This window comes from Lutjanus erythropterus, chromosome 6, assembly GCF_056507025.1.
Source record: "Lutjanus erythropterus isolate fLutEry1 chromosome 6, fLutEry1.hap2, whole genome shotgun sequence".
NCBI lineage: Eukaryota > Metazoa > Chordata > Actinopteri > Lutjaniformes > Lutjanidae > Lutjanus > Lutjanus erythropterus.
Window position 1 is genome coordinate 5,858,544 of NC_139322.1, and position 26,412 is coordinate 5,884,955.

At 38.4% G+C, this 26,412-nt stretch overlaps 2 protein-coding genes across 2 annotated transcripts; one reads left to right on the forward strand and one right to left on the reverse strand.

Annotated features, from left to right (window-relative positions):
* The first annotated feature begins 6,505 nt into the window (after positions 1-6,505).
* On the forward strand, positions 6,506-22,819 carry ints11 (integrator complex subunit 11). The gene is made up of 17 exons (XM_084720336.1): positions 6,506-6,721; positions 6,992-7,089; positions 9,432-9,505; positions 9,592-9,820; positions 9,937-10,035; positions 10,119-10,153; positions 10,513-10,651; positions 11,895-11,959; positions 12,469-12,658; positions 12,744-12,827; positions 12,908-12,997; positions 13,650-13,812; positions 13,956-14,066; positions 15,197-15,258; positions 15,352-15,494; positions 16,425-16,554; positions 22,215-22,819. Exons 1-17 carry the CDS (start codon positions 6,694-6,696, stop codon positions 22,278-22,280), a joined length of 1,806 nt encoding a protein of 601 aa, XP_084576462.1. The 5' UTR covers positions 6,506-6,693; the 3' UTR covers positions 22,281-22,819.
* Positions 22,752-25,632, reverse strand: LOC146324725 (lysophosphatidic acid receptor 6). Its single transcript, XM_084720337.1, has 2 exons — positions 25,138-25,632; positions 22,752-23,954 (listed from the first exon to the last, which is right to left on the reverse strand). Exon 2 carries the CDS (start codon positions 23,867-23,869, stop codon positions 22,904-22,906), a length of 966 nt encoding a protein of 321 aa, XP_084576463.1. The 5' UTR covers positions 23,870-23,954; positions 25,138-25,632; the 3' UTR covers positions 22,752-22,903.
* Between the last annotated feature and the right edge of the window lie 780 nt (positions 25,633-26,412).

Below are 26,412 nucleotides of genomic sequence, written 5' to 3' on the forward strand. Positions count from 1 at the left end.
TAAAACCGCCAGTGGTACTTGAGCTCCCTCTAGTGGTACACTGAGGAAAATGAGTAAATATTAAAAAAGAAATTCAAAGCAAACATTTCAAATGAAAATACTCAAACCCAGACATTGCTGAAATATAATATAAAATATTTTCTTTCTTTTTCTACTGCAGAAAGAGACACAAGCAGTCTTCTTTTAGCTTGCTGGGAATCACTTGTCGAATCTTATGTCTCAGCCCAACGCTGGCTAGAAGTATGTCAAAAATCCTGTCAATGAGCAGTTGACAGGACTGGGTGGGGGTGCGAGTGTTTATTTGTCCTCAGTACACCCTCATGAACATCACCGTGGGAGCCCCTTTTAGTGTGGAGAGGGCCGCTCTCACTTCAACAGGAGCAGCGATTGCCCCTCACAGAACGACTGAAACATTTTGCTTGCTCACTTAAAGGGGTAGTGTGGATTTTTTGAAGTGGGGTTGTATGACGTACTTACAGCCATCTAAAAAAATCAATATCAAATTAAGTGTACACTATCTTTAAAATATTTTCACCCCTTTGCCCTTTCTGATGGTACCAAAGCCACCAGACTCCTTTGGCAAAACTAATTTTTACCACACAGAATACAGGAGTTACTGCTGCCTCGATCAGTAAATTTATCCGTGTTATTTCGTGACTTAAGTGTTTTTAAGGATTAGCCCAGCTAACCTGTTAATTGTAAATTTTGCAAGTTCTTTCGTGGCAAAAAGGAAAGGAAGGTCTAACTACCATCCTGGAGAGATTTATACTTTTGAGAAATGTGGCATGCAGCCATCCTTAATGTGTCTTAGCTGTCAGCATGTCACCATTAATCATACAAGATTTCAGCTTAAACTGTTGGTCACAACACTGTAAAACTTGGACTGAATCTTGATCAGCTTTGGCACGTGTGACCATGACTGAACAGATCCGTGGAAATCCACACCAGACCGCAGACAGACGATACTGCTAAATGTTGATCGGTGTGTTTCTCCACCACAGAACATTCTTGGAAAGTCTAAAAAAGTCTCTGAGTAGTAATGCACTATTATTATGTCTTGAAAACCTAATCACGTAGCTTCAGTTCCTCGGTAGCAGCAGTAATTAGTCACTTTACTCGTTATGAACACTACTGTATTGTAGATTTGCCGTGGTCCTCTTCCTCCTCCTCTTCTCCCTCACTTCTTTATTTTATTATGTTGACCTCAATCCACTTTCTCATCCACATACGAAGGACTGAAACTTTGTGTGCTGTGGGAGCCACTGCAGAGTCCAGTGTTATTAGTAGAGACATTACAAGTACATTAACATGCATTAGTGACCTCCAGAAGAACAGACATACACACTGACTGAGCCCCTTTTTTTGTTTGTTTTTAGTTTTCATTTTGTTTTGTGAGAAAGTAAAAATGCTGTACACGTCGTGTAAACTGTATGTTTAGATTTTACGTCACTGTATTTCTTTGAGTTGGTCAGAAATTTGATCACTTGTTTTTTTTTTTCTTTTCTTTCTTCTGTTTGTCTCTGTAGAACTGCTTTTCTTTGTGTTTGTTTTTCTTATTCATGTTGTTAATGAAGGGAGGATATCGATATCCAAAGTCTTATTTGTTTGTGTGATGGCAGTTTTGTAGATTATACAATCCTCATAGCGACTGAAGAGCAGTTTATAACAATCAGACTGATTAGTTACTTTCCAGAATAACCCTTCTTTTGTAGTTCTTCTTTATTTTGTCGCTCACGAGTAGCACTCCAGCTCTGCTTTAGTAGAAAATACAAAAACATTACGGTTGTTTGTGTCAGATATTTGATGTTTGTAAAAAATTTTGTACAAAACACATACACTGAACCAAACAGGCTAATTTAGTCATTATATTTTCTTTGATTCCTCAATCAAACACTTTGTTCATTATGTATTTATACATATCATGAGAAAGTGCAATACGAGCTAAATAAGTCTCTTCCACGGCTCCACTTCCAGTCGCAAAGTTCAAAGGTTGTTCCAGGGGATCTGCAGGTTCATGAAAAGTCCAAAATTAGCTGTTTGAGGCTACAAGAAGAGCGAAATAGAGCTAAATCAATTTAATACAAGTCTTCAGCATCAGATCCCACAAGTTGTTTCTCACATCAGTAAAAACCAGAGTTAATATAGATCATGTCAGGTCTAGTAAACATGTTTAAAAATGTTTTGAGGGCCTTATAAAGGGTTTTTAATGAAGCCTGCAGATTTTCTGTTTTAACCATTATTATCTTTACTTTATACGTTTCGTGCTTCACATTTTGCAACCACTGAAATGCCACATTGTTAAGCCCAAAATCCCTTATTTCTCTCATTGTTCCTCTATTGACCAAACGTGCAACAGTGTCTGAGTGAATGAAGCGTGAAGCCTGAGATACATGAACCTGGATTCAACAAGCTTCCATCGTTCTATCTAAAACAATGACGTAAATAACAAGAACTGATGTAAGTGTGAATATAGCGACCAGATGATAATAACATTGAAGCATTATTTTATTTATTTTATTTTTCTTATGTTTTTAATAATTGATTAACAACTAGCTGGTATGTCAAGGGGATGTATAGAATTTTAGATGTGAACCATTTTGACAATGAAGTGGCAAAATGGCAGACCTGCTGTATATACACGCAGTGGCACAGTACATAGAGACGTAGAGTTTTTTCTGTTTTTAGCATGGACTGATGATGTTTGCGTCTGTCAGGCAGACGTGTGGGTAAATGAAGTATCTTATGTACTGTTGTAAAATAAATGTTTCTGTTGCTTCAGAGCCTCTTTTCTCACCAAGCTTCTTTCATTAAAAAGTGACAAGGCTTGCCCCAAATACCATTCTTACTTTTGTATAATTAATGTAAAAATGTGGTAATATTAGGACTCTTGGTAAGACCCACATCATATTCTTTTGGGCCTAAAGAAGCATCAAAAAAGTATCAAAAACAGACTTAAAAGCTCATGCACACCTTCAGTTTCTTGTAGTCATGCAAGCAGGAAGAAAATCCAGGGTCAAGAGAAGAGAGAACTCCTGCACACTGTCCATTACTTAATAAACTTTATTTAAGATCCAACATTTCGGTTGTGAGACCTTCATCAGGTAAAGCAGGTAAACAAACATTCAATGTAGATAAAACCAACACCTCCTCGGCAGAAGCCAATCAGAGGCCTGTCCTGAGCTGAGTCATCAGACAGACCTACAGGCTGTGTGAATTTATCCCATTAGAAAACACATCCCATGCTCAAAAAAGTACATCCACAACCTGATAAACAATTTATATGCAAACATTGATATTAAGAAGATTAAAATGTATACATCATGATAATAAGAATATTAGACAGATCTCAGGTTAACACTATCATACTTTCAAGAGCCACATTCAATCACACTACAAATTATAGCCTGTTAAATCATTTTCTCCTCTGCCTGTACTGCTGTCTGTCCATCTATATTATTTTGGTGTGAGTTGCGCAGTTTGGGAGAAATCAGCCATAGAGATGTCTGCCTTCTCTCTATTATGACAGAACTATCACTTGGCTTGTGGTCATCAAATTACCAAAAAATTAACATTTTAAAACCAGGGTCTCTTCCCAAAAATCATGTTGTGTTTTTGTTTGTTTGTTTGTTTGTTTTTTTTTTAAAAAAAAGGGTCAAGCTGCACTCAAGTCGTGTAAAGTTCTGAAATCAAACTCCATCACTGCAAAGTATTTAAATTGTTAAGTGAGCTTAAAACGCCATCAATTAACATGTTCTGCTCATTTTGTAAGATAAATCGCACAGAACCAGTTGTTTTAGATGAGCTACAACAAAATGTTACCTGGATGCTGACGTACTTAATTAATACAGGTTTATCACTGAATAACGTCTTGATGCAGAGAGCTGCACCTGGAGTCAGTAATACAATCTTGCGAATATTATATTTCATTGTAACCAACTGTTTATGTCGTGTCTACATGTGTGTACATGTGTCATACGTTTTCTTTTTCCAAACATGTTTTTATTAAACTTTTTTTGCAAAGCATGCGTGGAAAGGGACAGTATAAAATATAGCACTAGTAATAGTGCAGAAATACAGGCATTTAAATCTGACAAAGATACATAAAATAAAATAGATAAATAAATTGAAAAATAAAGAAATGAAATAAAATAAAATAAAAACGAAGGACAAGAGTCTGATCCTTTTCCCAGGCCAGGTCTATAAGCCCTGCCCTCATCCTACGAGGTGCAGTGGTGCCCAGGTGGTCAAGAAACGGATCCCAGGTCTGGTAAAAAAAAAAAAGTGTTTGTCCTTCAATATTGTAGAGTAAGCTTCAAATGGAATAATACTGGTCACAGTTTGTTTCCACTAGTTGAGAGTGGGAGCTTTATCAGTGATACATTTCCTGGCACGGTGCAGCAGGATGTGCAAAAGGTCTCTGTTGTGAAAAATGGCAGGAAATTCATCATCCAGTCCCAACAGACAAGTCCTTGCGCTCAGATGTAGATCACGCTTGAAAATTACATTAAACTGTTGAACAATTATAATCCAGAACTGCTAGACATGAGGACAGCTCCATAAACAATGAATAAACGATCCGACAGCAGATTGACATTTAGTACAAAGTTCTGACAGAGTTGGATTCATTCTGTGTCTGGCTTCAGGAGTGAAGCCGATGCCAAAATCCTGAATTGCCTCTCCCTGTCAAGAGTTAGACACCAGGACCTTGGAGGGCTGGCTGCACAGAGCATCCCAGTCCTCCGTCTCTATTTTACCCAAGTCAGATTCCCATCTGCCTTTTACTTTAGCAGAATTATCTACATTGAGATTATAGAAACTCTTATAAAGCTTTTTAGCAAAAGATTTAAGTATATTATTTACCAGTAGGGATTCTATAGGAGAAATAGCCAGTTCTCCTGTGAAATCTTTCAAATTACACAGAATAAAGTTCACCTATGAACCATTCTAAAAGAAACTTGAACTGTGCAGCCCACAGGTAAAATGAAAATGAAGGTGCTGCTAAGCCACCATTTTTAACAGGTAGACAGAGAAAACTGTATCTTAACCTGAGTCTCTTTTTACGCTAGATAAATTATATAATAGCACTATTTCATTTTGTAAAAACTTTCTTTGACAATATAACTGGCAACATCTGAAAGAAATATAGGAGATGTGGGAGGATATTCATTTTGATGAAATTAATATGACCTGGAAGAGACAGGGGCAGACAAGGTTCCTTTTTATAGTTTGTAACAGAGGGGCGACATTTAATTTATATAGATCCTTTAAACACGGTGAGACATTTATACCTAGGTATAAGAATCCTGCTGGAGACCAGCGAAAAGGTTGTGAGATGTTTGGATCTAATGTTTGTGAGCAACAGAGAGACATGGGTTCACTTTTAGAAAAAAACATTTTATAACCAGAGAAAGAGCCATAATTACATACATACAACATAAAGAGATTCCTCTAATACTAGTGTCTTGTCCAATGGTGGCAGCTAAAGGCTCCATAGCTAGTGCAAATAACAGTGGGTTCAAGGCGCAGCCCTGCCTAGTACCCCATTCAATCTTAAAATTATTAGACCTGAGCCTGTCATTACAGCTGAGAGGGGCGATGTCTACAAGATCCAAATCTACTTAATAAAAACCTCTCCCAGGCCAAATTTTTGGGAACACTTTCTCTGCGTTTAAGACTGATATTGGCCTATATGAAGAGCACTCTTCAGATGATTTCCCCCTTTTTAGTACCAGGGAAGTATTAGCCTCCATGAGAGATGGAGGAAGAGCTCCAGCCGCAAATGAGGACTGCAGCATTTCAAGTAAAGGATTGACTAGGATTATGTTAAACCTTTTATAAAGTTCTGTATTGAATCAGTCAGGGCCTGGAGCTTTGTTGTTGGGGAGTAGTAAATCCACCTTTGCAAAAAAAAAAAAAAAAAAAAAAAAAAAAAAAAAAAATCAATCATATCTTGCTTTGAGAGTGGAAAAGTGGACAGATATTGATTAGGTTTGTTAGGAAACTCATACATCCATGGATTTTTCAGCCTTCTTTGTTAGTGAACTCTCTGGGCCCTATCTTACGCTGATCTAAAGCTCAAGTGGCAAGCGCCATCTTGATTCACATTTAGATGAGGCTGTCAAATTGATGGCAGTGTAGTAAATAGAGAACTCTTATTTTGAAGGCGGCATAATCAACTGCAAGTTAACGTACAACTGACCCACAAAAACTTCTGCCCACAAAAACAAGAGAACGAGAAAATTCGTTGTTTTCTCATTTCTTCCTTCTTTTTACTTGTTTCTTTCCCAGGTTGAACCACAAATCACAAGAAAAACAAAGGACATCAACTCAACAGAATCGTTTAACATGGTTTTATTCTGAAAGCGCTAACCGGCTTTTCTAGCGTTTTCCTGCAGGAAGCTTGATACGGTCAAGACTAGAAGGGAACCCCAGACGCGCGAAGGATCTCGCGAGTGATTATATTACAACCATCGTCTCCTAGTGAAGTGTACAATTCTCGCGAGAGTTCATGAGTGAATGGTTACCTTCTGGACACGACTGCTTGAAACTCTAAAACCCGTCCTCATGTATACAAGTTAAACAATGATCACTTCTTTGTAAACACGAGGTTATTCATCGGGAGCAGTCAGAACACCTCAGTTACCGAGGTGCCGTTTATCTGTGTTCAAAAACAGGCCGACCTGATGAGAAGACATGCCTGAAATAAAAGTAACACCGCTAGGTGAGTACAGTGGCTAGCTAACGTTAGCACCTGCAATGCTAGTTCCGTCAACAATAAATGTGTATATAACTTTGAAGTTATCCATTTGCTGAATGTCTGGCTCTCTTTGAACGGTAATAACTTGTGTGTTTTCTGATATTATGGGCGAAAATAGCTTCTAAGTGTCACACATTACTGTTAGTAGCTGGTGTTAGCTGGATAAGCTAACTTTCTGGTGCATTCACTGTGTGCTAATTAGCTCTCACTGAACTTCACTGTTCCCTCTCCAAGGTGCTGGACAGGATGTCGGCCGCAGCTGCATTCTCGTCTCTATTGGAGGCAAAAACATAATGCTTGACTGTGGGATGCATATGGGATACAATGATGATGTGAGTAAAGTAGCTTATTATTAAAAAGACAAAAATAACACGCGGATGACAGTATGACAAGTTTTTTCTTTGGTTTGGTTTTTATGAACAATCAACGTATAACACAAAATATTCACATACAAGTGAGGGGTAAAAAAAAACAGAAGTTACAAATCCAGGTCAACATGGGAGCTGGACATAAGAAAATTAAAAGTCAATTGTAACTTATTTTCATCATGCCCCTTGACCTAAATCATGATATCAACAAAGACTGCTATTTCCCAGATACATTACAGACTTAAAGGGACAGATCACCCCAAAATCAAAAATCTATATTTTCCCTCTAGCTTGTAGTGCTATTTTTTTTCCATCTAGATTGTTTTGGTGTGAGTTTCAGAGTTTTGGAGATATCAGTTGTAGAGATGTCTGCTTTCTCTCAAATATAATCAAACTAGATGCAAGAAAAATCAGTACCGGTGGCTAATTCCAATCCATAGACCTTGTTGTGTGCAGTTTCATATAGAAGCTATGTAGTAGATTCTACTGCAGAAAGAAAGTTCCTACATGAAACTGCTCACACAAGGTCTGTGGATTATCTTGAGTAATTGGGACATGATTTTTGGTAAGAGACACTGGTTTTGAATATTTCAAATGCATCCTTATGGTGCTCTGAGCACCACAGGCCTTGTGCCATGTAGTGCCATCCTTACACTCGGTATCTCCAAAACATGGCAGCTTACACCAAAAAAATCTAGATGCATATTTAGCACCATGGGCCAGAGAAATAAATGTATTTTTGCTTTTGGGGTGAACTAACTAACTAACTAACCTAACCTTTAAGATTTTGGAGCTTATCAGTTCCTGGATGCTTGTGATGTGACAACTGAAACGTATGTAGATCTTATGTAAGAGACAGTTTTCATTATCAGATAATTTACAGATCACAATAAGTCTTTAAAATGTCAAAAAATTGTGAAACATGCTTGTCATAATTTCCGAGAACCAATAGCAGTGTCTTCAAATAGCCCCTGTTGTGCAATCAGCAGTCCAAAACCCAAAGACTCTTCATTTACTGCCATAAATGAAAAAAAAAGCAGCAAATCAAATCAAAATATTATATTTTCTCTGCTTGGTTGTAGTGCTGTTTATCCATGCAGATTATTTTGATGTGAGTTGCAGAGTTTTGGACATGTCTGCATCTCTCACATATAATGGAACTAATGGAACCACTCAGCTTGTGGTGCTCAAGGAAAAAAAAAATACACTTGAAAAACTCAACAGCAGTGTCTCTTTCCCAAAATCATGACCCAGTTATTAAAAATAATCCCAGACCTTGTTGTGAGGAGTTTCATGTAGGATGTACTTTTCTTCTACAGTAGAATCTACTGGAACTACTTTATTTCTGCTAAAAAAAAAGTAGTTCATACATGAAATGGTCACAGCAAAGTCTGTGGATTATCTTAAGTAACTGGGTCATGAGTTCCAGAACTAGACACAGGTGATGAATTTTTTAAGATGTAATTTTTTGCTGCTTTGAGCACCACAGGCCGAGTGCCATTTAGTCTCATTATGTTTGACTTAAAGGAGACATTTCTGCACGTCAAAACGACCTAGATGGAGAAATGAAAATAGTGCTTCATTTTTGATTTTCGGGTGAACTTTCTCTTAAATTGAAAGCTGTGACATAGATAGACTGAAGTATAACAGATGCAGAACGTAGATGATCATTCAGTTGCTTATTCTAAACCTTCTCTAGTTGCAGGTTTATGTCATTATGAATTGAATATTTCTGAGTTTTGGATGATTGGTTGGGCAAATTATGATTAAAGAAAGCAGCCATTTGTTGCAGAATATAAAATAAGAAAGTTTAACTCCATACTCTTGGACTGCATCTCCAGTGACTTTAGCTAAGTACCTGCAATAGTTGTGTTACAAACCAGGGTTTTATTTTAAATTAGTTACTTTAATAATAATGATATTACTAATAATAATACTTTAATAATAATAATAATAATAATAATAATAATGATAATGTTTGACATGCATTTTATATACACATCCCAGTTGTTTGTGCTCTTTCCCAATAATTTTACTGGCCATGCTTTTTATTCTGGGCAGTCTGTTTTTGCGCATGTACACCTATGAAGAGTTACAACACTTTTAACAAGTCTCCTGTAGACTGTCACTAAAGTGTTCATGCTTATATGAATCAAATGTCCTGATTAGTTACAAGTGCTGTGCTGCTTTTTAAAAAAATTGTACTCTGTTTTCTGCCTGTTTTCAAAATTAAGCTTGTGAGTTAGATATATTTTAGACCTTGTAAAGAACATTATTTACAGTATAATCTTGTGTTGTCATTGCAGAGACGTTTCCCAGACTTTTCTTATATAACCCAGAATGGGCGTCTGACAGACTTTTTGGACTGTGTGATAATCAGGTTTGTTTGTTTACAGTATATACTACATTTGTCTCTCATCAATATGTATATGTATATTTACATGGCTACACTTGTTCCTTTCTCAGCCATTTCCACTTAGACCACTGTGGCGCTCTGCCCTACATGAGTGAGATGGTGGGCTATGATGGACCCATCTACATGACCCATCCCACCAAGGCCATCTGTCCCATTTTGCTGGAAGACTTCCGGAAGATCACCGTCGACAAAAAGGGAGAAACCAACTTCTTCACCTCGCAGATGATCAAGGACTGCATGAAGAAAGTGGTACCTTTGAACCTCCACCAAACTGTCCAGGTGCAGTGCTCATATCATTTTTAATGTGCCCAGATATCCAACTATTAATCATCTCTACACCAGCTGCTCGTCCCTTTTGATGACAAATTAAGCTGTTTGTGTTGTGCTGCTGGCAGGTGGATGACGAGCTGGAGATCAAGGCGTACTATGCAGGCCATGTCCTGGGAGCTGCCATGGTGCACATCAAAGTGGGATCAGAGTCTGTGGTCTACACTGTGAGTGTAACGATGTCTGCACTGTTTCAGAGTTGGTGAATGTGACGACCAACGTCTCAGAATAATGTCCTCTTCATTTTTAGGGAGACTACAACATGACACCTGACAGACATTTAGGGTAAGTGGTTTAATTATTATGTGCACAGTCTCTTCAACTGAATACAAGGGAGCACTGTTGGCGTGGGAAACAGAAGTGTGAGAAAGTATAGAAAGTGTACATAAACAGGGGAAATGTGGTTTTGTTTTTAGAAATATATGTATATAAACAAGAGTCCAACTATGGCTTAAAATAAAATAAAAAAATACAGATTTTCAGTTACAAAATAAAAATACAGACAAGTGAGAACTTTCTAAACACCTTGTTTTGTTCCAGTGTGGTACGCAGTGCGCCCACTCTGGATCTTAAAACACACAGACAAAAACTACTCAATAGTGCATAGTTCCACACTATTTCATCCCTCTGTTGTATATTTGCAGCGCTGCGTGGATCGATAAGTGCCGTCCGGACATCCTCATCTCAGAATCTACATATGCCACCACCATCCGTGACTCAAAGAGATGCAGAGAGAGGGACTTTTTGAAGAAAGTGCACGAAACCATAGAAAGAGGAGGGAAGGTAGGAGTTACAGTGACTCGATTTATTTTGTGATGGAGGTGTTTTGTTTTCTTTTGTTTCGATATGTGCCATGTTTCCACTGCATAGTACAGCTTAACACAATTTGATTCTACTCTACTCACTTTTGGTACCAGGAAGGGTTGTGCTCTATGGCCAAAATCTTCTATTACAGTATATATAATTTTATATCACAATAGAATAAATTCAACTAACTAATGGTTTAAAATAACAATTCCAAACTGTACTCCATCACTTTTGATTATTTTCTTCTTTAGTTAGGAACTTGCATAGAAACAAAACAACTGCCTCACATGAGACAACACTTGACCTTAAAATAAAAGACTCAAAAAAGAGAACAAAAGGGGCTCTGCTGTCCTAATCATGTTACCTTGCAAGAAAGATGGATTTGCAAGATCACATTTCTTCCCCAGTGGAAATGGTATTACCAAATCTCCACCAGGGGACACATTGCATGGTATGAACCATTATGTCAGCCAATGTTGGTGCCAGAAATTTTTTTTCTGCTTCATCATCACCTGCAGATATTACCCCATAATGTAGGCAGATGACACTGCCCAACATCCTCAACACAACAACGCACAACCCCCCATTCACTCTCAAAACACAGGAGGTTTACTTTGGTCTTGAGAAGCTGCCGCACTTTATTCACTGATAAACTGTAACCTACACTGTGCATTCACTGCTGAACTGACTTCACCGCTCGCCTTTCCCTCTGCACCGCTCGCATTCACCACCGCTCTCTGCCGCCCACTCAACACACGCTCACTGTGCTTGCAAAAAGGGGCTACACTACTCTAACAGTGAATTTTGAGGGCATGGTGTTCTTGATACGTCTGCTCTTTCTAAGTTCACCACGGCATGGTTTTGTGGGCTGCCAGTTCTTAAATCTGCGTAAAGTGAATAAAAGAATTGAGGTCGCTGTTGATGGCAGCTTGGCTATTTAGAAAAGGCTGATTTGTGCAAGAGGTCTCGTGTCATGTGAACATTCAGAGGTCTGCACTGCTTTCATGTCACCTTTTAGTATTGGGTCAGCTCCTTTGGAACCTCGAATGAGCTGATATAAAAAAAAAAAGAAAGAAAGAACAGGTGCTATCCACAACGAAAAAATAAAAAAAGAGGGAGTGGAGTTGAGCCATGCAGTGGAAAAGTGGTTATGATGTCAGGGAGACAAAAATTCAAATGTTATTTTCCTAAAACCTTTGTTTTATTATTATCCTTTTAGGTTCTCATTCCAGTTTTTGCCCTCGGCAGAGCGCAGGAACTCTGCATCCTGTTGGAAACATTTTGGTAGGCTGTTCTTCAGTTGTTTTTTGTGTATTTATTGATATTCGAGGACCAAACAATTACAGGTGAAGGGGCATTGCAGAAGTACATACACTCTTTTCCAACTTTCACTCGACATAGAACACATTCTCCACACCTGCCAAACAAAAGGATATGAATCAAATAATTAATTAAGGTGAAAAAAATAAACAAAAATAAATAAAACAAAAGGGTCATACAGTAGTATTCAGCAGGGGTAGTTAGGCATAATGAAGAGATAATGACAAATTAAGCACAAAGTCTTTTTCTGTTTCATAACTGTTGGTGTTTGAATTAAATATAACAATGTATCATAATAATAATATTGTGATCTAATTGCAAATGATTACAATACAGAAAGGCCTTAATTTATCTGGACTGAAAACTAACAGCTCCCTATAACATCTGTATTCATTTTTATTAAGCTTGATAGAATGATAGTGGTGTATTGACTTTTATCATTTTAAATCTAATTACCTCTCTTCCCCAACCAGGGAGAGAATGAACCTAAAGGCCCCAATCTACTTCTCCACTGGGTTGACAGAGAAAGCAAATCATTATTACAAGCTCTTCATCACATGGACCAATCAGAAGATTCGGAAAACGTTCGTTCAGAGAAACATGTTTGAATTTAAGCACATCAAGGCATTTGATCGCTCCTACGCTGATAACCCTGGGCCCATGGTGAGTAAAATATTTCCTCCAAAGTGTATTTAAAAAGTTTCAAGGTGAAAATACAAGTTATCTACAACAGCTTGTGCACTTTCAGGTGGTGTTCGCCACACCAGGCATGCTGCATGCTGGTCAGTCTTTGCAGATCTTCAAAAAATGGGCTGGCAATGAGAAGAACATGGTGAGTCTTGTAAGAAAGTGGAAAATATTTTTAAGAACAGCAATACTTGATAAAAAACAAGTTCTGCTTTTTTTTTTTAGGTGATCATGCCTGGATATTGTGTACAAGGAACAATCGGTCACAAGATCCTAAATGGGCAGAGGAAACTGGAGATGGAAGGAAGAGCAACAGTAAGACTATTTTAAATTCCTTTAGAGAAACTCATGACCTCCATCATGTTACCCTGCATGTGTGTCATCCTCCTCTTTGTGCGTTTGGGGAATATGCATATTCACTTTCTTGGCAGGAGTTAAATGTCAGAATTAATACCACTGAAACAGCTAACCTGGCTCTGTCCAGTGGCATCAAAATCTGCCTACTAATGTCTCTAAAAGAGCTCGTACAAAGTCTTGAAATTTTGGAAAATTTCAGGCTATTTTCTATGAAATCAAAGACCAGAATTTTACAATTAGGATTAAATTACAATTTATTAGGAATTATGAATTTATGATTACTTGAATTGTACCAATTTAGCTGTGATGATGATGATGAAGGCGTTAAGAGTCTGGAAGTTTTTAATTTAAGTACCTTAAAAGTGCTTAAATTTTACTGTTAAAAAGTCATATGGACCCTGCTCTAAAGTTTGCTATCTAACATGGTTATGTGTGGGACTATTTCTTGGTCTTAGTTCATAACTCAACAATATCCAATAAGAATGTTTCCCCAAATATATAAAAAAAAAAATCCTTTAAAAATAACAAAAAACATGGAAGTGTAGTCCACGTGAAAAGCAACACTGTCACAGTGATTGACTATTTTTTCTTTTTAATTTTTTTCTTACAGTTGGATGTGAAGCTACAGGTGGAGTACATGTCCTTTAGTGCCCACGCAGACGCTAAGGGCATCATGCAGCTCATCCGTATGGCAGAGCCTCGAAACATGCTGTTGGTACACGGGGAGGCCGTAAAAATGGAGTTCCTCAAGGGCAAGATTGAGCAGGAGTTCAGTAAGTGCATCTCCGTCCACAGATTTAAATAGATTACCATGATTAATATGAGGCTCACTGTAAGGAAGTGTTAAATGTATATATGCACAGTAGGAGGTGAATGCGTTATCAGTTTTGTGAATGTTTGTGATTTTAAATGGCAGGTATAGATTGCTACATGCCAGCCAACGGAGAGACAACGACTGTTACGACAAACCCCAGTGTGCCGGTAGATATCTCACTCAACCTGCTCAAGAGGGAGATGGCACTCGGAGGTGCGTTCAAGTTCATTGTTTTGCCGACCTTAGGATTTTTTTTGTTTAATTCACACTCAAAGGAGTAATGAGGAGGCAGAAGTGTTTTTCGTAACGACAATTTAGGTACGGTGTGCCTACACATTTTCATTTTCTGTCCAGTTTGTTTTGCATGACATTTTGATTTCAGTCGATTTGATTGAAGTTTGTTTGCGCACTTTTACGCAACTCCCAATCTTCCCCCGTGCCACCTAAATGTCATGACCAGTGCTTGACATTAGCACCCGCCTACCCGCCAAATACTGGTAGAATTTGGCAGAGGCGTGTGAAAACAGTCAGACTCTTTCTAGCCACTCTGGCAGGTACCATCAGGGCTGGGCACTAAAACAACCTCGGTACAGGACAGCGATTTTTTTTTTAAATTTGATGTGGATAGATCTAACAGCCCATCAAACAGCCAGTCAGTCTGCTTCAGAGCCCAGCTCACAGTGGGAGAAAAAAAAACAGGCTTCAGGATACATTTTGCTGTCAGTGCAGACATTTCTCATTATTCATAAGTGCAACAAAAGGGAAACTGTATGATCAATTTATCAAACGCCGGTCGAACAAGCACTATGCAAACTTGGCCACTTAATCCGCTCCCAAATGTTTTACTTAGCCACACAAAGCTCATTATGATAAAGTGCTGAAAGTGAAAGCTTAGGAAAACACACACATCAGTTATATGGAAGTGATTTGGATTTCTCAGATGTGACAAAGCCCACATTAATTTTGTTGGTCGGTGTCAACCAAAACAGGAAACACACAGTTCTTTTACATCATCTGTTCCAATCTCGGCAACCACAGCAGTATTTTAATAAGTTACAATCTAACTTGAATCATTTTGTGAAGGTAGATAAAGTTTATGTTATTCTAGTTTTCATTATAATATACTATATTCCAGAGTTTAGGCTTTAGTCATCAGATATTCTTCAAACTGGCAGTTTAATCAAATTATATATCTTGATAAATATCTATTGATCAGTATGGAAAGAAATATCATGATTTATAGTAGCTACTAACTTTGGAAAACCACTAGCCAAATCTGTGCCTTTATGTGATGTGTACTCATGTTTATTTATTAGTCTTCTAAACCGTTCTTTTCATCGAAGGACCTCTTCCTGATCCTAAAAAACCTCGCACCATGCATGGAACCCTGATCATGAAAGAAAATGTAAGTCATTATCACATACTAATAGAATTTGCTTGGTTATTGACGGGTCAGCGTGTGATGATTTACCTCCTCCTCGTCTCTCCCTGAACACAGAGTCTGAAGCTGGTGTCGTCGGAGCAGGCCCTGAAGGAGCTCGGCCTCAACGAACATCAGTTACGCTTCACCTGCCGCGTGCAGCTCCAGGACCCGCACAGTGACACCGACACACTTCACAGAATCTACACGCACCTCAAGAGGTGAGAGTAACACTGCAGGAGGAGGAGGGTCACTGCACCTCCTGCATCTGTTTAACCTACATTATTAACCACAATTAACCTACGCGATCTACTTCCTCTACCTTCCACCTGTAAACCACACCACTGTTTTTCTGCCTTCTTTTTTACTTGTACACATTTATTCAGGAAAAAAAGTATTTTTGTTCAATTTCTTTTAGTGCATTTGTGAAAAACTTGAGCAGATACAGTCTGTGTCATTTCTGTTTGAGAATTAAGGGGACAGTTCACCCTAAAAGCAAAAATACGTTTTTACTCTGGCTCATGGTGCTATCTATCTACGGCCGATATCTTCACAACTCAGCAACTTGCAGCAAAAAAAATCTGGACAGATATGTAGCACCATGGACCAGAGGAAAAATGTATTTTTGCTTTTGAGGTGAACTGTTCCTTTAAGATTTTAGACCTTATCAATTCCTGGATGCTTATGATGTGAGAATTGAAACTTATGTAGATCATATGTAGAGATTATTTCCATTATCAACTAATCTGCAGATCGTGATAAGTCTCAAAAGATTGTGAAACATGCTCATCACAGTTTCCCAGAGCCAAGAGTGACGTCTTCAGATTTCTCCTGTTGTGCAACCAGCAGTCCAAAACCCAAAGACTCTTCATTTACTGTCATAAATAAAAAAGGAAAAGCAGCAAATCCTCCCTTTTCAGAAGCTGGAGCCAGCAAAAGTTTGACATTTTTGGTTGAAAAATGTCTAGAATGATTAATAGATAGTCAAAATGGTTGCCAACCAATTTTCTTTTCACTCTGACTTCAACTAATTCTTGCAGCTCTAAGCTTATTTATCATATTTCTGTGACACATTTTTATTAATACTGCATTTTGTGACAAGTGAAATAACATCCGTTATGACCTTTTGCTTTTGCATTTCTGTGCGTCAGCGTGTTAAAAGGTTATACCATCCAGCACCTCCCTGATGGCACCGTCATGGTGGAATCTATCGTCATCAAAGTCTCCTCCTCCGCTGAAGACACCAACACCAAGGTCCTACTGCTTTCCTGGAGTTATCAGGTGAAACATTTTCATTGTCTGCGCTTTACTGATTTAATTTTACAGTGGCGTCTACATGGTCTTGCGAATGTCCTGCACATTACTGTGGTTTTGAGTTCAGTTTAGATATTTTTTGACCCACAAGAGGAAATTAATTTAGAATCACAGCACATTAACACACACAAAGACGATTGAACAGTCCCATAGTTTTCTGTCACAGACTAGAGGGAAGAAAAAAACATAACACCTGCACACTTAATCCATCCCACAAAAGTTTAATGAGTTGTATGGACACACACACAGTAGTTACTATAATGAAAATAGACTTAAACCAATGTGGCACTTTGCCATAGTCTTTCTGATAAGAAATGTATAATTTACGCATATAGGAAGTATTTCATCCCACGCTCTTGATTCAGACCTTTTTTTCTTTGACGCTGTTTCACTGAAAAAAAATTGCACGGCGGCGGCTTAGCACTTCTGTTATATCTTTGTGTAGGAGTGAAAATATGTGAGTCATCTGCTGGTGTTTTGTCATCAGTATACTGTATAAGTATGCTGATATCATTGAGATCATTCATGAACAAGAAATCTGTAGTTGGGTATCATCTTCAGTATTTTGGTATTAGACATATAAAGGTAAAACAAAAGAAGGGTTTGAATTGATCCATGTGGAACTCCATAAGTGATGACTTTGGAGACAAACTTGTATGAACAAATAGTAGCTTCTATAATGGCAGTATGACTTAAACCAATGTAGCACTCTGGCAGGCAGTGTTTTGAATAAGAAATGTGTGGTCTACTGTGTTGAATGAAGCACTAGAAGATCTAGAAGCATAATAATGGAAACCTTTTTACTTTCTCGTGTTTATTTTTATGGAGATAACTCTGACCAGAGCTGGTTTATTACTATGGTGTGGTCTGAGCCCGGAACAAGCAGTAAGATAATTGTAGATTCAATCGAAACAAACACCAAGCTACTTACAGCTCTTCACGGTTTCTATTTCTCACCCCTTTAACACTTCTGATGTTCTTCTGAGGTCCAGAAGCATGTCGGGCTCAGAAAGTGATCATCACACTGTTCTGTAAAGCCGCCGACCGCAGGCCCATCTGATGACTAATTTCCACTGAGCCGACAACCGCTGTGTCCTCTGGAGATTGTACTTATTTATGCATTTGAGGGCTTTATTTTGGAGACCCTAAAAAATGAAATCGTACTAAATAGTGTGCGACATATGATGACTTAATATCTCGAAATAGTAATTTAGTGTCTGAAAATAATTAGAAACTTTCTCAAAATTGTCATGAAGTTGTTGTTGCCCAGTCAGATTCTCAACAAAAGACACTGGTGTCTAAAAACTGTATTAACAGGAAACAGGCAGAGGAGAAAATGGTGAAATCAGTTGGGCCAGTGCGGGTAGGGTATTAAGGCCACTGTGCCCGCTGCACATATAATTTTTGTAGGGGGATGAAGCCAGACTGAGAGGCGTGGCTGCCCGTGTGAAGTTCCTGCCCTGGTAGCGGGGACAGGACACAACCCTGTTGTTTTTGTGCCCTCATGGTGCTTATTAGGACAGCTGAGCAACGTAGGGTTTGCATCAACAACCCCACAGTAAGCAGTTTGCAAGGGGTCGAGGAGACCCTGGTGAGTCCTTGACTCATATTCATGTAAGATTTTTGCAAAGGCAAAAAAGTAGTAGCATTGTTAAACTTTTGTTAAACTTAGCATCATCAAGGTACTTAAGTGGCTTAAAGAATTCACATAAGGTCAAATTGATTCTATGAGCTCCATACAATGACATTGTTTTCCAATACATAAAAACATGCTGCATCCTGCATGTGTTAAGCAGTATTACACCCAAAGCAAAAACCTGTGGTTACCTCTTCATGAAGAGCATGAAATCTTTTACTTCATATCACCTGCAGGTGAAGGAAAATGTATTTTTGCATTATTGCTAAATGTATTATTGCTTTCAAATATTACAGCTCTGCTATAATTTGAAACAAATAAAGAATAGATAGGATCAATAAGAGCTTATAACAGTTTTTTTTTTTTCATATTAATAAACACATTTTTCTTCAGGGAAAAGTATGCAGGATTTATCCAAAAAACAATGTGTGGTCTCACAAAACAAAATGTAACCTCTCAATCGTCACCCACAATCCACTAGAAGTGTGTAGTGGTGCCCGCATCCACAGAGACCCAACCTCCACCCGTGCCCTCTTATTTTCTCTTTTTGTTCTGTGCTCAGTGCAGCTCAGCAATGCAAAACATTGACATTTCCTGTCCTGAGAATGAGACTCGACAGTAAGCGATTTTTCAGGTGTATTTACAAGCAGCAACTGACAAATTCTTCCTCTTCTACCTTTAAACATTTTATCTTCTTGTTTATTTTGAACTGACCTCAAGGTCTTTACTTAGAGTAAGCTATAGTTTCACTTTTGGTGAGTATTTCCTCTTTAAATTTGGTCTTAAATTTAATTAACTTGGTATTAAAAGTCTTAAATCTAAATTGTTTATACCCATAGACCTGTTATCTTTATGAGGTGCTGTGAAAGTGATCAAGTTTTATTTATTACTGCAGAAATTGTTTCTGCTCACACAGTCATGATGCAAAACTGCATTTAAAGTGTTTAAAGTGTTGAGGACCAAAGTTTCTGCAGAGACTGCTTGTGTCCTCTGCATGCAGCACAAAGTCGACATAAAAATTAGTCAGTTTTCATCAAAACTGCATGATTCAGTAAAACAAGGAGCAGAGAAGTAGGGATGCATCTCGGCTACAATGAGTGCACGAACTAAACTATAACTAAACTGCACTATATGATAAAGCGTTAACTAATAAAAAATGGTTCAACTTACAACTTGTGGAATGCTTAAAACCTTATATGAACCCCCCATCACTCAATTAAACAGGCCCACACTGTTTCCTGTTCCAGATCCTTTCCACCACAGCACATGACTACATTTTTGTTCGGTGAAATCCTCCCTGACCGCACCACTGTCAGTATCTGATATCAGTTAAACAGTTTTTACACTCCTACACAGTCCTGAGCAGAGGTTTGGTCAGACAGAAGTGAAAACAGTCTGTGGGGCAGACTGTGAAAGTAGGGGCTTTGACATTAAGAGGAAGATGACAGTAGAGGGTAGGGAAACCTGCCTGTTGAACTAAGTCACGTACGCATAATGGAAGGTGAGTGGTTTATGTGGCTTCATGTGTTCCGTGCAAAACACAAAAGGTGACAAAACAACAGATATGATGTCTGTCTGTGCCTCCTGTCACATTGTTTCTATCTGAAATTCCCTCCAAAAAGTGAGTTTATTAATAATGTGCATTGGTTATTATAGTTAAAATTAAAGAGATAGTTCTCACACAGATGAAAACTTAGTCATTATCTACTCACCCTCATGCCAATTGAAGGTGGGGTTTAGTTTTTATAGCGCACAAAACACTGCTGGATTTTCACAGGATGACACTGTTGCTGAATCTCCCAAATAATATAAGTGAATGGTGACCAGTTTTCAAACGGAACAAACAGCCAAAAACCGGTCACCGTTCACTTAAACTGTTTGGGAGATTTTGCAACGCTGTTTTCCTGTGAAACTCTACCAGTGTTTTGTGGACTGAAAAACTAAACCTGACCTTCAACTGGCCTGATGGTGAGTAGATGATGACTGATGAATTTTCATTTTTGGGGTGAACTATTACTTTAAAGGTATAATCTGCAACATATAGACTCATAAACATAATTCCTTTTCATCATCTCTTATGACCCACTAGAAATGCAGAAGTGTTTCTTTATTTTTCTCATTATTTTGCTGCGCTCAGGACGTTGTACCAACGAAGAATGTTAATATTTGATGTCCTGAATCTCACTAACTCTACCCTTAAACTAAAAACTAAAATTACGTGTGAAAAAGCATCTTAGTTAAAGGTAGAATCAGTAGGACTAGAACAATAGTTGATTGTTGAGTCTCTTTCTCAAGACGTCAAATGCCAGCGTTTTGGGTTGGTGACGTTCTGCTAGCACAGCAGAAATGAGGAGAAAATAAGGATATGCAGGCAGAGGTCAGGGTCTCTGCAAAAACTGCCACCAGCACACACTTCAGGTCGGTCATAAATGCTATATATATGCTCATTCCCTTCACAAATTGTTGTATTTGCATTGTAACACCTATTGTGAACTTTTTAAATCTTACCCCTGACAAATAAAACAACATTAATAAATTAGAATTAAAAAATAGACTATAACTATAACTGAAACTAACTAAGCTAAAACTAAACCTTATAACCAGTAATAACTAAACTGAAAAGAGCAAACTCACCCTGGAACTGAAACTAAAGTAAAAGAAAAATGAAGTACAAATAAATGCTAATGGAAAATACAAAGCTATAATAACCCTGGTGCAGTGAAATGCATTGCAAAATGCTGCAAGGAATAGAATAAATAAATATGTATCTAGGATAAAACTACATATATTAAAAAACAAACAAACTGAAACATGGCGTAGGCCTGTCACAAGTGTAAATTTTAATCATTTAATCATCATTAATTATCATCATCATTAATTATTCATTATCCATTAAGTCAGTTTCTGAAATGTAATACTTTTGCATGGACTGTTGATCAAACAAAACAAGCAGTCTGAAGATGCCACCTTTGGATTTCACAGTTTTCTGACATAACAAAGACCACATACTTAACCAGTTACATAATCTGAGGGTCTGCAGTTGCCAGCTTTAAAACTCCACCCAATATTGCGTTCAGTTTTTTTTTCTGACTTTTCACTTATATTTGCATTTTTCGTCTAATGAAATATCAGATAATTTAATCTCTTTGGGCGTATGAAAGTTATTCAAGTGAGATAATCACTCTCACATAAACAAAAACCAAGGGTCGAAAGTAGCAGCTGCTTCATTTTTTTATTTAATTGAGGAACTTCTGTAACCTGTAACAAACAGTCATTTCTTAATACTGGTTTCAGTTCTCTGAAATGCTTCTTTGTACCACTTCAGGGCATCTGTGTTTCTAAGATTTATTACTGGACACAGTTATAGGACACACCATAGTCTACTTGACCAAAAAACTGGCTTGCCTTCTCAATCAGCGAGGAGAGATCAGCACATGTATTTATTTATTTATTTATTTATTTGTAAATCCATGTTTTTACGGAAGTTTTCAGTCCTGCTTTTATGCTGGCAGTCATTTTACCCGGTCAGACATGGCTGACCCTGCAGGTGCCAAAATTTTATACAGAGTTAGGAAAATCTGCTTTACGCTACTGTGCCCCACATTCAAATAAAACTTCAGAGTTTAATTGCTCATTTAATTGGTTATAATTGTTATTTCTTTCATTTTTAATTGCTCTTATGGTTTATTTATCTATTTATTCGTCTTGTTGTCAATCAATGCACCTTTACCTTTTACCAGTGTTAATTTTACCTGGTTTTTAGCCATGAATTCTTCCATTACTGCTACGTCTGAGCTTTTTTTAATGACTTTAGTTGCATCATCTCTCATTGTATGCTTGTAACTTTGCCCCATTGTAAACAGGGGTTCTCTGTCAATGTGTTCTCTGAAGATTTAACTAAATAAATGATGATGTTAACATGTTAAAGAAAAAATACGGTCCTTTCTACAGTGTTTCTGTTTGAACGTCATGTTCTGGTTTTCTTTTTCAGGACGAGGACCTCGGGAGCTTCCTTTCAACTCTGCTGAAAAAAGGGCTTCCATCTGGACTGTGCTGAAATGTCTTTTGAACGAAACCTCACACTAAAAAACCGTCATGTTTTGAACCTGGATTTGTGGAGGATGAAAACAACTTCCCAGTACAGAGATGTTGGATTTATGGGGATATATTGTCAGAAATTGAATATAATATTTGTATAATCACTTGAAAATAAGAATTGTTATTTTTGTTACAGTCAAGGCTGCCGTGTTTTTACAGTATCCAAAGCAAACGACGGCTCTAAACGCAGTTTTGTGAGTTTTTCAGTCACTGTGAGCTCTCCGGCTTGCTTGGTTGGAGTGAAACAAGGTGTTTGCAATTTTCAGGCTTACCACGAGATGCCACTAAATCCTGCACACTGGTCCCTTAAATGAAAACATTTTCCTAACTGTATCCAGGCTGCTGCCCTGACTGACACTCAGTGATGCTGCAGACTCTCCCATAGACTCATTTATGGACTGAACAGCACAAGAAAAAGACGATACTCAAATTCTGATTTGTCCCTTTATTTTGATGTACAAAGCAAATTTGAATAAACACTTTCGTAGAAAAGTCAAAGTTTTGCAATACTGAAGTCACATATTAAATGAAGCGTATACAGAGCTGTATTTACACGACACACGTGCTGTGTCACCGGTTCGTTTAGGTCACTGTGATGACGTAAATACCCTTGCGCTTCCTGATTCTTCCACACAGCCATGACATCTTTAAGCTCTTCCATTTGCAGTGGCTGGTGGTGACGTAGTAAAGTATGGGGTCCAGGCACGTGTTGAGGACGACGAGCGCCATGGTCACCCGCCTGGCGTGGTAGATGGCGTTGACAGCGGTGCAGCTCTGGATGACGTCCATGCGACTGAGGAGGTGCAGCAGGTACACCACATGGTTGGGCAGGAAGCAGAGCAGCGTGATAGCCAGGATAGTGTAAATGACCCTCACGGCTTTTTGGGCTGTTTTAGTCCTGATCGTGGAAATGCGCCTTGCAGCCAGCGGGTAACACACCAGGATGATGACGGACGGCAGCAGGGAGCCAAAGGTCAGACTCAGGTAGCTGTAGGCCCCCAGACGCGAGTTCCACTCCTTCTTGTTGAAATTCTCAAAGCAATTGCGGCTTCCTGCTTCCTGCTTCCTGGTTTCCAGAGGTCCCAAGAGGATAAAGACCAGCATAGCCACCCCAGCCACGCACCAGAGCGCCGTGCTGACGACCAGAGAGCACCAGGGGCTCCGCAGCCTCAGATAGATGTGTGGATGCACGGTGGCTATGTAGCGATCCACGCAGATACAAGTCATGAAACAGATGCTCATGTAGATGTTGGTGTAGAACAGGATCCCGGTGACCCGGCAGGTGATGTCCCCGAACGCCCAGTCATTGCTTTTGAGGTGGTAGTGGATCCTGAAGGGGAGAATGCAGAGGATGATGATGTCCGCCAGAGCCAGATTGCTGATGTAGACGCTGAAGGCCGTGCGGGGAGAAGTCCTGAAGGTGAAGACGATGAGCGCAGCCAGATTTCCCGGCAGACCTACCACTAAAGCCAGGATGTAGACAGCTGGGAAGAAGTAGTACTGGTACTCTTCTGAGGGACCACTGCAGTTGCTGTTAGCACCATTCATTGTTGCAGACTTTGTAGTAAAATGCGAGTCAGATGGTGTAGGTTGATCCTCATGAACGCTGCTGTATGGCAGGCGTCAGGGTTTTCTGTGAGGGGAGCAACACAAACATGTTTCCATTCAGAATTTTTCCACTTCTACTTTCACACAACGCTGGAAACAAATCTCTCACACAGTCACAAACACTTTCAGTCATTTTTTGATTCTGCTTGTAACACATTGTTTTTGTTCCAGAAGCTGACTACACTCTCCTGAATTGCTCAAGTTTCTGGAAACAGAGAAAAAGCAAGGGTGGACATTTTTACTCTTGACACTTGTGTACTTTAGAGCTGCAACAATTAGTTGATCAAAAGAAAATGAATTATCGGCTATTCTGATCATCTTTCTAATCTTTTCTGTAATTTTTCAAGCAAAAATATCAAACATTTGCTGGTTTCAGCTTCTTAAATGTGAAGATTTGCTGTTTTTCTTTATCATTTATGGCAGTAAATCAAGGGTCTTTGGGTTTTGGATTGTTAGTTGGATAAAAGAACCAATTTTTTTTTTACATTTTATGGACTAAACAATAAATTAATTTGGTTAATCCTTATGAACGCTGCTGCATGGCAGGCATCAGGTTTTTTGTAACTGTAGCTACACAACCATGTTTCCTTTCAGAGTTTTTCCACGTCTACTTTCACACAACCCAGTAAACAAACCTTTTACTCGATCAAAAACACTGTCGTTTTTTCTGCTTGCAATACAGTGTTTTTGTTCCAGAAGCTGACTACACTTTTCTGTATTGCTCGGGTTTCTGAAAACGAGCTAAAAAGTAAAACTTTTGCTGTTTCCAGCTTCTTGAATGTGTGGATTTGCTGGTTTTCTTCGTCATGACAGTAAATGAAGGGGTTTTGGGTTTTAGATTGTTGGTTAGACAAAAGAAGCAATTTGAAGATGTCAGTCTGGACGTGCTATGCACATTTTTCACATTTTTTTTTACATTTTATGGACTAAACAGTTCATCATGAAAATAACTGTCAGATGAATCAAATGAAAATAATCATTAGTTGCAGCTCTATCGAACTCACATATTACTACTTAACATTTATCTACCAAAAAAGGGTGAAGTGAAACAGAAAAGGCAAACAAACAATCGATGACCACTAAGAATTGCAGGTTTTCAGAGACATTACATTTATATTTGTAAAATCTTAATACAAATTAAACCTAGACAGTACTGTATATAGTAAAACAACTAAAAAAAACAAGTATTTTGGGAGAAAAACACTTACCAGGCTGCTTAGGCACTCCTTCCCTTGATCTCTGAATGCAGAAGGCTACACTGCATGCTGAAAGCTCATGAGATAAACGCTGTTTTGTCACACTGTTTGTGCAGCTCCTCGCAGTGCAGCTCCTCTCATGATAGAATGAGTCTGAACCATGCTGCTCTTTGCTCAAGCCTCTTAATTTCCTGTTTCAGTGTACTGTAGGTGTAGCGGCAAAAGAGTGGCAGGAAACCATAGCGTTACACTAGACCATGCACACAGTCTTGATTTTATCACCCACCCACCCACTGCAGTATATAATTAGATATGTGATGAGTGTATTTATTTTTTAACCTGCAGTATTTATTTTGAAATACATCAGTTCTTTAAATCTAGAAACAAACATGTTCCCACACCACCCAAATGCAAGAATAAAAGCAGTCAAGCAAATCACAAAAAGCTGGAGTACTGCTGTGTGGTAACTTAAACATTTTTTTTAATATTTTGGAATATTCATCATGTATGAGCTGAAATAATGTGTTTACATGTGCATCAGTATCCTGGTTTTGAGCCTCCTCCTGTTATTGATTATATGCAGGATATGACATTCACATGGATGATGAAAAACCAGGATACCACTGCACATGTAAACACATTCAGTGCAGGTCTTAAAACTTTTGTTTTGATGCAGGTGTCCAGGACCCACCTCAAGACAGAGTCTCTGGACCAGGTAATAAAGCAGGACCCTATCATGTTTCATGTGGATGCATCATGTGGATGTCCTGTCGATGTCCATGGTAAATGTCATCGGTGAAGTGTGTGCTATATTGACCAAGAAAGCTGAGTTCTCCTGCTGCAAATCTGTTGTTCTTCATTCATCCAGTGATGTCACATGCCAAGCTGTTGCCTATATGAATGCATATATAAATTGTTAGTATTTTATTTTTATTGTTATTTTTTATAAGATAAGATAAGCTTTCATGGTCTCCCTTAGGAGACATTTGTCTTGGACATTCGAGAGAACACAGGTTCACACACATGTACAGACAAACTACAGTTAACAAAGAATATCACCACTAGATCCATACACCCCCAAAAAAGCATACACCCAAGAGTATTGTAAACCCTAAATCCAAGTAGACCTATACAAAAAAAATTGCACAAATGCCAGATGCATGGTTATTTCCCAGCAAAACCAATTATTTCACAAATGCCCTACACCAAATTATTGCACGTCCCTTCCCTCACCCCTCATACCCACACATACATATTCATATTTCATCTCCTACTGTTAAGTAGTTT

Coding starts and splice junctions, on each gene's coding strand:
- ints11 (XM_084720336.1), top strand. CDS start 6,694: ATGCCTGAAATAAAAGTAACACCGCTAG. Junction 10,036..10,118: donor CAGAGTCTGTGGTCTACACT/GTGAGTGTAACG, acceptor CTTCATTTTTAG/GGAGACTACAACATGACACC. Junction 11,960..12,468: donor ATCCTGTTGGAAACATTTTG/GTAGGCTGTTCT, acceptor TTCCCCAACCAG/GGAGAGAATGAACCTAAAGG.
- LOC146324725 (XM_084720337.1), bottom strand. CDS start 23,869: ATGAATGGTGCTAACAGCAACTGCAGTGGTCCCTCAGAAGAGTACCAG.